Below are 10,829 nucleotides of genomic sequence, written 5' to 3' on the forward strand. Positions count from 1 at the left end.
CCTTGAACCGGTCATGAGCAAAGTTACTTTTTCCGACCAATAAGCAGGTGGCTATCCCATTTCCATCCTCAGACTTGACCTCCTCCTGCCCAGGGAGGGGGCGTGGGGAGGGGAGGGTCGGAGAGGCCTGATGTCACACAGCCCTACATAAGGGCCTCTTCAGGCTCCTGCAGGCGGATTGGAAGCAGCTGGAGGAATGAGTTAGAGATCCTGGCTGTGGGATTTTTCTTTTAAGTCAGACGCAGACACAGCTGTTGAGCAAAATGCAAACTCCACAAAAAAGCCCAAGCCTCAGACCCTTCAAGCAGAGGAAGAGCTTAGGTAATGTTCTCAGTAGCGTCTGGGTCACCAGACAGCAAGGGGAGAGGCTACAGACTTCTCTTGCTATTTACTTACTCTTTTGTACTTGAAATGTTCACAGCAACCAGACAAGAGGAAGTTGCTGGAATCCGGGCAAAGTTCCCAAACAAGATCCCGGTAAGACTCCACTGTATTTTTTTGAAAAAAGTATTCTGCTCTGTTCCTTGAAAAACAAAAACAAGAACAAAATCCCACTATCTCTCCCTGCTCTAAGATTCTAAGATTCTGAGAGCCCTGACTCACGTTCTCAGGGGCTGAAACTCTCAACAGGTGGTAGTGGAACGCTACTCCAAGGAGAAGTTCCTGCCCCTGCTGGACAAGACCAAGTTTCTGGTTCCTCAGGAGCTGACCATGACCCAGTTCCTCAGCATCATCCGGTAGGTGACAAGGTGCACGTGAAGGGGGTGGGGGGTGCATCCCTGGGCTTTTTTTTTTTTTTTCTTCTAATTGCTCTGTTCGTCTGTTTGATTTTGAGGATGGGGCATTTCCCTCTATGAGAATAGAGGGCAAGAATTTCCTTTGTGACTCACCTTTTAGATTCCATAGCAAGCAGAAAAGATGTTCTGAGAGTTTATCTATTTCACTGTTTTAAAGATTTTATTTATTCTGTAGAGAGGGGGGAAGAGAAGGAGAAAGATAGGAAGAGGAACATTGATGTGTGAGAGAAACATCGACTGGTTGTCTCTTACAAGCCCCCAGCCGGGGACCTGGCCTGCAACCCAGGCCTGTAACTGGGGATCAAACCAGCAACCTTTTGATTCATACGCTGGCACTCGGCCCACTGAGCCACACCAGCCCAGGAAAGTTCATCTATTTTAAACAGGTGGGAAAACTCCTCCAATAACAAATCTAAAGAGAGTAAGAGCTGCCAATATTTCTAAGAATTTTCTAAAATTGTCTTGGCTCTAAATTAGTCCCAACTATCTTTTCCTCCTGAGAATGTGGAACATCCAGTCAGCATTTCCCCAGTAGAGATATAGCACCTTTTCAGGGCATGCGTGCCTGGGGAGTGGGGATGTCTTCAAAAGATAAATGTACCCTTCACTGCTCAGACAGAGAAGAGGGACAAGGATGGTGTCCCCAAAACACACTCCTCCCCTGGGATAGGGCACAGCAAAGAAAATGTAGCTATTTTTAAAGCTTAAGAAGATTGAGGGGTGTCTTCACACCCATGCCTTCAATACAGACGGCTGGGGGTAACACACATATGACCCCATGAGTGATTCTTCACAGGATTAAAGTCTGGAGAGACCGGCCCTTGGAAGCCCAGCTAGCTGCTGCAGCTTGTCTTTTTTCCTCCAAGAATTCATTATAAGTACACGTTTGTGTCTGTTTTATTTGTTTCAATTAGTTATTTGGGAATATCTTGACTCCTCTCCTCAGAGCGTGGCAAAGCCAGGAGGAATTGAAGGTGCAGACGCTGGGGACAGAGGTTCCCTCCAGCTCCCCCCATTCCCACCGCAGAGCAGTTCCTTGGCACCCAAAGACAGCCATGCCATTGTCAGGGTGACAACCTTTGGGGTTATGCCGGGAGGGGTGCTCTGGTTATAAAATTAATCAGGCTCCAGCCCCCAGTCTCCTGCTGATGCATGGACCTAGCTCACCTGCAAGTTCAAAGCTCTGAGGCTGGAGTCGGGCGCTGTGCCTGCCTCGCCAGGTAGAACACGTGGATGTGCGCCTCCCGTGAGACCGAGTCTTTGTCTGTGTTTTCTGCCATCACGCCGGCACAGAGAGGGGCTTGTGTACTTGGCATTTTTGTGTTGGTATGTCTCTTAGTTAATGATGGGAAGACCTCCGCCTTTCAGCCCCAGTAGGAGGCCTTGTGGTAGCTTCATCTCCAAGGAAGGGGTCCGGAGCAATGCGGTCCCCCTGAGCGTCACGATACTGCAGATTCCTGGGCTGCTTCCCCGATCTATGGAACCGCGGTCCGTGGGCTGGGGCCCCGGCCTCTGCATTGTCACAGGCCTCTCCTGGGTGATTCTCGAGTCTGAGGATGACAAGCTCGAGTGGGGAGGTGGGGCATCTTGGAGGGGCTTGTCTGCGCTGGCCAACGGAGGTAAGGCTTTGGGTCCGGGACCTCCCGGGACCCCCGACGGGCTAACCTTCTCCCTCCCCGCCACCCCCACGCCAGGAGCCGCATGGTCCTCGGGGCCACGGAAGCCTTTTACTTGCTGGTGAACAACAAGAGCGCCGTCAGCATGAGCGTGACCATGGCCGAGATCTACAGGGACTACCAGGACGAGGACGGCTTCCTGTACATGACCTACACCTCCCAGGAGGTGTTCGGGGGCGCGGCCCCTGTCGTCCCCCGCCGCGCAGGCCCGGGCCTGACCCTCTAACCCAGGGGCCAACGCCGGGGGGACCGACCAGACTACTCCTTTCCATGGTGGACAGACAGACAGACGGACCTCCCCTGGGAGCAGCGCCCACCTGGCCGGAAGAGACAAGCATCCTGCTCCCTTTAGTGCTCATGCACTGTTTCCTCTAGGCCACCGCGGGGGCTCCTGAGAGTTCTGAAGCTGAGTCTTTTCTGGGTGACGGGTGGTCACGGGCACAGGCATTTTGTGGGAAGTGGGTGTCTTCCATGGTGGAGGCCACAGGCCGTGGAGGTTGGCGTCGCCTGTGTGGCTGGAGTCCCATGACCTCGGTCATAGAGAATTGGGCCTGGGGTGGGGTCTAGAACCCAGGAGCCAGTGTGAGCCTGGGGGTAGGGTCGTTATCTCAGTCATCACAGAAATTATTGTTAATATTCCACAGCGTCTCTTGACTTGAATATTTCCCTTATGTCCTTTTGTCTGTCTCTGTTGCCCAGCTTTATGCCAAAGTTGTCACTTTTCAATATAAAATAATGTAACGTATTTGAGTGTTTACTGTGTGCCGGGCATTATTCCAATTACTCTACATCCATTAATGCCCCATCACATGCTCTGGTTAATTATTATCATTTTACAGGTGAGGAAACTTAGGCCTAGAAAAGTCAGCAAATATTTGTCCGATTCACACCACACAGTCTACTGGGATTTGAAGCCACGCTCCTAGCCTTCTGCTAGGCTTCCTGTGTTGGAAGAAGTTACTCTGCAGGCTGAGTAGGGACTTAGCTTGAGCTACAGAGCCCAGATACACCAACGGGTGGAAACTAGGGAGTGCAGCGGGGCCCCCTGAATGCAATCACAGAGGGGCATCTGGGTTGGCAGGAGCGGCACAGGCAATGCATAGACATGCACTTGACTGCTGTGCCCAGTGCTGGCCCTCCTCTCAGGTTTCCCTATTTCCTTAGTCTTTCCTGAGCCCCAGTATCTAAGACTGTCATTTCACTGCAAGTGCAGAGGTGCTGCCCTGGGTGGTAGCTGGGTGAGCTGTTGTGTTCTGTCTGGTGTCCAAGATCCGTCCTGAAGTAGCTTCCTTCTTATGTCAGCCTCTAGCTGGAGATGCATGGCTCCAGCAGCCTTGGCTGTGATGGGCAGCGTTCACTTTGCTACTCATATATGACCAACCAGCCAAAATTCATTGGATCATATCCTCATGACTTCATTATGCTCATGGAATCTTTGGGTAAGGATTTTTGAGTTCACACACAGACACAAATACAGTGTCTGCAGCTGGTCTCTGCTCCACAGTGCGGGGACACAGCCTGGGAGAACTGAAAGGTTGGGAGTGACTTGAACAGCTGGGAGCTGAAATCATCTGAAGGCTTCTTAATGCTCTTGTCTGACTCCTCGGCTGGGATGAATCGCGGCTGTCTCCGCTGAAGCTGTGGCCTGGAGTGGTTCCATGTGGTCTCTCTCAGCATGGGTTCCAGGAGGGAGCACCCCAGAAGGAACACCTGGAGAGCATGTGATCCAAGAAGCCAAGGCTGAAGCTGACCTGTGTGACAGTGATGAATTTCCATAGATTTTGGTCCAGATTTTTGGCTTTATTTTCTTAGCCTCTACTTGGGTAGTTAGAATTAATTGGCAGTTTGTACTTCTGTAAATTAGGAGGGCTTTTCTTTTAGGCTACTCCTCATTTTCTATTGATTTTTACAAGTGCGTACAATTCAGTAATTAACTCTTTGTAGGCCATATGTCTTAAAAACAATTACACAGTTCCTTTTGATCTTGTTGAGGGCTCATTTTCTTTCTCATGTGAATGTTTTTTATTCTTATACAGTCTTTCTCTTTGTAGATTATGAGGTTCATGGTCTCAACAGAAAGACTCCCAGCTCCAAAATTATAAAAAATGTAAACTCTGTGTTTACTTGTCGCATTGTGGTTTTATTTTGTTTACACTTAAGTATTTGAACCAATTGGCATTTGTTTTGAAAACAGACGTACATAGGTTTCACTTTTTCCAGATGTCTAACCAATTGTCACATATGCCTTTAATAAATAATGTATCCATGTGCATTGAACTTGCTGTAATTGTCTCTGTGTTATCACCATCATAACCCCACTTGCCTAAGAACATGAACTGTGACTTTTTGGGGTTTTCCATGGCTTCCAGTAATGCCAAGCACATCTCCGGTGGTTAATTAATGCATGGTGATAAATTAGAGAGCCCTGGCATCAACTTCAGAGGGAGACAATAGAATGAGTGGGCTGTGCTTGGGTCTGTCAGGAAAACCATTTTTTCCCCTGTGCCTGTTGTAATGCATTAGTCACCCTGTCCGCACCCCCAGAAGACCAAAGAGGGACAGATAAAAAAACATGTGGCTATTTATGTCTCAGCTAATGTAGGGTTTACAGCTGACCCCAGATTTACTTAAATGTGAAGACCAGAGGTCAGCAAATCACTGCCGTGGGCCATCCAATCTGGGGCCCATTTTTGCGAGTAAAGTGCTATTGGAATGCAGCCTCATCTACAGTTACTGTCATTGTCCCCCGCTGCTTTGGTGCTACAATGGCTGAGTTGAGTGATTGTGATAATAAGCTTTTTACCTGCAAGGCCTAAGATTAGGGGGTGGGGACAAAAGTAGGTTATATTACCAGCCATTATTACCTGAAAGATAAATCATAAGTGAGGATATGAAATAATAATAACAGTAGTAAGAGGACAAATAATACAAGTAAGGATACAAAATAATAACTAATAATAAGACAAATAAGTAAATAAAAATAATACAATAACCAATCAATAAATGATAACTCAAGAATAAACTTTTACATACTCACAACTGTAAACCTCCTTTTGCCCACCCTTGTAGTTACTATATGACCCTTTACAGAAGTTTGCTGACCCCCAACTGTAGGTTGTTATAATTTTACCATTAAGATATTATGGAAGATAAATCACAATAAAAAGAAGTATCTTTTTGTTACCGTTTTGGTCCTACATGGGATAAGAAGAAAAGTGTTTCCAAGTCTACAGGATTCACTGATTTTGCATTGCCGAGTCCTTGGCTGGAGATTAATACAGTTTTCCACAGGACACTTGGTGTTTGAGGTCATGGCTTCATTGTTACTGGTCTTCTCCGTGCCCCTTTACCTTTCATGTAAAGAAACATGTGGGGGTGATTCCTAAGGGTGTGCTGTTTTCTTTTATGAACAAAGCAAATAGTTCATACCTGTTTTCCAGCAAATGTTCTCCAGGTTAGAGGACTTGAGCTTTCACAGCAGGTAGGTCCAAATCACAGAAGACTAGGTCTAGGGCAGGGCTCCCCAATTTCCATGCAACTGACATTTGGGCAAACAAGTCTTTGTTGTAGAAGGCTGCCATGTGCATTGTGGGATGTTTAGCAGCATCCCTGATCTCTGCCCACTAGATGTCAGTGGCACTGCCCCCCACCGCCAACAGTGATACCAAGAATGTCTCCAGACGTTGCTAACTGTCCCCTAGGGGCTGAAATTTCCTCCTTCTCTGAACCACAGGTCTAGAGGTCTAGAGCCTCACCTGGGAGCTTTTTAAAAACGCAGAGTCTCAGCCTCTTCCCCAGAGCTACTGAATCCGAACCTGAAATTTATCAAGACCCCCCCCATCTGACTCATAAGCACAGTAGCGTTGGAGAAGCACTGTCTAGGCCTTTTGCGAGGTAGCCTCGCGGCTGCGATCTCCTCGCTCGCCCTGGAAAAGAGCAGTCATTGTGCGTCCTCTGATCCATCCTGCTCCAACCTTTTAAGCACATACCTGACCCAGGACTACGTTACGAGACAGTGTGGGTCCTGGGAAGAGCTGGGTTTTGTCATCAGACAGACTTGGGTTCAAAAGTTGGGTCTTCCTCTGTGGTCCGAGGAATTATTTAATCTGGTCAGGGCCCTCATTTGAAAAATCGCCAGTTTGTGCTTCAGAACAGGAAGACTTGAGCAGGTGATTGTCGGAAGATCACCACACCTTTAGTTTCAAAGTTTTCAAATAATGTATTTTCTATGAGTTTCTACACATTGATAAAATCGCAAAGGCAGCACGTTCCCGACTAACAAGACTACCTGGAATTGCTTCCTCTGTCCAAGAAACTCCCTCCCAACTAGTTCAAAACCTGTCTCCGTTGACATTGAAGGCAGACCTGAAAAGTACCACCAGGTGGCGCCAACACCGTTTCATTAGATACAAACGGCCAAGCAGTTGGTTGCCCATAAAAATAAATACAGTGCCCCCAAATTTCAGCTTCCTCATGGATGTATTGGAAACTTCTGAAAGGCTAGCTCTAGCCAAAGGGGAGAGCAGATACAAAGGCATGAGTGGCCCAGGGGGATTCGGGGAGCAGTGTTGGGGACTGAGGACCCCAGGGAAGGAAGTCAGGAAAGAGAGAAAAGTAAAGAATTTCTAGTAACAAGTCCCAGATGTTAATGTTATTTTACCCTTAAATTGATGTCTCTTAACAATCACCTTATTCAGCCCTGGCTGGTGTGGTTCAAAGGATTGAGGGCCGGTTTGCAAACCAAAAGGTCGCTAGTTCAATTCCCAATCAGGGCACATGCCTGGGTTGCAGGCCAGGTCCCCATTTGGGGACACAAGAGAGGCAACCACACATTGATATTTCTCCCTCCCTTCCCCTCTCTCCATAAATTAAAAAATAAATAACTAACTAAATAAATAAATTCTTTAAAAAAATAAAACAAGGCCAGCTGGCTTCTACCACCCCAGGCATGAATGGCTGTCATCCCGTTCTTCCTGCATACACACCTTATTCATACTCTTTTATTGCACACTCCACAATGTCAATTTTTGCAGTTAGTACCTTGCCTAGCAGAATCAATATGAACTAAAGTTGCATGTGTGGTCCTGGCTGGTGTGGCTCAGTGGATGGAGCGCCGGCCTGCAAATCAAAGGGTCACGGGTTTGATTCCCATCAGGGCGCATGCCTGGGTTATGGGCCAGGTCCCCACTTGGGAGCATGCGAAAGGCAACCCGATGTTGATGATTCTCCCTTCTCTCCCTCCCTTCCCCTCTCTCTAACAAGAAATAAAATCTTTAAGAAAAATAAAGTTGCCTGTGTGAATCAACAGATGAACAAATGAATGAATAAAGCATTATAAAGACTGTTAAGTTAATTAAACAGGGGAACCATTAGCCGAGGTGGCTCTAATATCTTAGAGACCCGTTCAAGCAACCCAAAATTCTAAGCCTCTAAATGTCTCAAGGTTACAAATCAAAACGCTAAGGCTTTAAACTACAGCCCATCAATAATTTTCTTCCTTTGTTTCCCCCTTTTCTCTATAAAAGTATCTCCCTGAGCTCCTGTCATGGGAATGTTTCTAAGCACTTCGATTTAAATCCATTTTTGCTCAAGTAAACTCTAAATATTATTCATATGCCTCAGTGTATCTTTAACAAGACAGTGACTGTATTCTTCTTTGTATCTATTTTTTCAGTAGATTCCTATTTGCTTGGGAATAACAGGGAAGTTGCTGGAACAGAAAAAAAAAAAGTGAAAACATTGGAAAACAATGAAAATATCGTAATTAATAGACCAGGCTTTGATGTCTGAAACAGCTTCACACAGAAGGGAAAAATAAAGGGAAAAAGTAATGAATAACTACAATGTTTTTGGTGGCTGTATATGCTTAGATTTTCAAAGACAGTTCTGAAGACTTTTTAGCTTTCAACCTGAAGGAATTACTGGGGGAGGCGTGGGGAGAGGGTATGGTTCTGTGGTAGGAGGGTGGGTGGGGGTGGAGGTGGAAAAGGCAGCAGAGTTGCACCTCCCTTTATTCTTCAGGACTAATTACCATAAAATTGGGTGCTGAAGGCAACTTTTGCCCTGGGCTCAGGGAAGATTTCTGCCCCTTCCTGTAAGAACTTGAATTAGGAGCTTTACCCAGAATAAGAGATTATCAGAGATAACCTCTTTTGACCCACCTACAGGGCTGGGCAAACTTCTATTTACTAAACATCTGGTCTTCTTATTGTCCTGCAATGACCCTTTGAGGCCCCCAAGGCACACTACCTTATCTTTAGCTGAGAGTCCAATCCCCTGTTTGTGCCTATCTGATTCTGGTTTCGTTTTTTTTTTTTTTTTTTTTTTAAGATTCTATTTATTTATTTTTAGGAGGGGAAGGAAGAGAGAAAGAGGAGAGAAACATCAATGTGTGGTTGCCTCTCACACGCCCCCCAGCTGGGGACCTGGCCTGGAACCCAGACCTGTGCACTGACTGGGAATCGAACGAGAGACCCTTTGGTTCACAGGCCAGTGCTCAATCCACTAAGCCAGGGCTCCTATCTGATTCTTAACTTAAAAAATAAAAATAAAAATAAATAAATAAATAATTTTTTAAAGAGAAAGGAAACAGGTTCTCTCATTCTTACAGAACACCCAGACCACAATTCCCAGTTACACACTGGATCCAGCCTCACTTCCACAGTATATTATATAAAGTCCCCCATCACCGCAGTCCCTGCCTGGCCTCATTTCTTGGGCCTCTGCTCCTTACACAGAAAGCCAGAGGCAGATATTTTATTTATGTTTTATGGCATTTCCTCACCTGTGCCTGAAGCCCCGGAGTATACAGCCTGTTCAGCCAGTGGTGCTTCTCCACGCGGCTTTCCTTTTAGTGTGAGCTGAGTCTAGTGGGGTCCCGGCTCAAGCCAGGCTTCACAGTGCTCAGATCCTCAGGATTTCTATCCTCACCAGCCTTCTTCCATGAATACTCCTCAATGAGCCCAAGAAAACCAGCCTCCCTGCCCCATAGCTGCCCTACACAGACATAGATAAACACCTTTTGGGCATAGCCGGCAACATTTCCAGCAACAAAAGCCGAAGTTTTGTGGCTGCGAAAACCAGATTTATTTATTTGGATGTGGGGCTGAATGAATGGGCCTTTGGAAACTTTTTTCAATCCCAGTGCCATTTTTAGCATCTTTTAGAGACATAACTAATTTAACTGCGTGGCACAGAAATGGACTCTACACAGTGAGGTCCGACATGGCCGTTTGCCCTGGTGCAAGGAGCCCGTGTTTGGGGAGCAGCTGGCAGCTGCCGCACCCCGTCCAGCCTTGTGGATTTCCAAACAGCCTAGCACAAGGGTCACAGGCTTTTCTCCATAGAGGCTGCTGGCAAATATTTTAGGTTTCAGAGTCTCTGTCACGATTCTGCCATTATAGCTCAAAGCAGCCAGAGGCGACGTGTAAATTAACGGGCATGGCTGCGTTCCAATAAAACTTCATTTGTGGACACCAGCATTTGAATGTAAAATAATTTTTCACATATCTTGAAATATCACACTTTTTTATATGCTCCCCCCAACCACTGAAAAATGTAGAAACCACTCTTAGCTTGTGAGCTGTACCAAACCACATGGCAGGCTGGGTGTGGCCTGCGGGCCACAGTTCGCTGGGCTTGAGCTGGATTAGCGGCTCTCCTTGAGCATTCGTTAACCTCCCTTGATGGGTTTATTAAACGAGACTACCAGGCCTCATCCTAGGGGTTTCTAATTCAGAAAATTTAGGGAGGGGCTTGGCTATTCCTAACAGGCTCCCAGGTGATCTGTCGCCACAGGCCTGGCGGCCCCCACGTTAACAACCAGGGGCCCGGAAGTCTAGAACGGCCCCTGTCTTGCTTCATCCAAGAGCTTCCTGGTTTCGGCCCTGTTGGCGGTCACTGTTGGGTAGGGATGTATGGGTGTCACCTGCATTCTGAATTAGCTGTGATTGTGGTCCAGGAAGTCCCAGGGCAGGCCTCCATCAGGCGTGCCTCGGGCCAAAGGGGAGCAGAACAGAAAGAATTCCCATCCAGCCAGGCAGCTGGCGAACAGGGTGAGATGCCTGGGAAGGACTTAGCTTGTGTCCTGGGCGCTGCAGCCCCAGCAGGTGGGAGGAGCAGGGGGCAGCCCCACCCCTCCCCTGGAGGAAGCCAGTCTGAGGGGTGCGCGGGGCCAGTGGCTGAGCACCACCCCCCTTGATTTCTGCAGGAACTTTATTCATAGTGACAAGAAAAACCAGGGTTGTGAAAACAGAATCCAAGGGGGGGGGGGTTAAATTTTGTTTGATGTATGTTTTCATTTGTGGTTGTTTCTGTCACCAAAGCACTTTCACGGTGGTTTGGCACCCAAGGACTT

At 47.2% G+C, this 10,829-nt stretch overlaps 1 protein-coding gene across 1 annotated transcript; it reads left to right on the forward strand.

The window, feature by feature from the left end:
- Window positions 1–263: 263 nt before the first annotated feature.
- On the forward strand, window positions 264–2,699 carry MAP1LC3C (microtubule associated protein 1 light chain 3 gamma). Its single transcript, XM_090263292.1, has 4 exons — window positions 264–321; window positions 422–477; window positions 631–737; window positions 2,492–2,699. Exons 1-4 carry the CDS (start codon window positions 264–266, stop codon window positions 2,697–2,699), a joined length of 429 nt encoding a protein of 142 aa, XP_090119418.1.
- Window positions 2,700–10,829: the final 8,130 nt, after the last annotated feature.

This window comes from Furipterus horrens, unplaced genomic scaffold, assembly GCF_987537825.1.
Source record: "Furipterus horrens unplaced genomic scaffold, mFurHor1.1.pri manual_scaffold_15, whole genome shotgun sequence".
NCBI lineage: Eukaryota > Metazoa > Chordata > Mammalia > Chiroptera > Furipteridae > Furipterus > Furipterus horrens.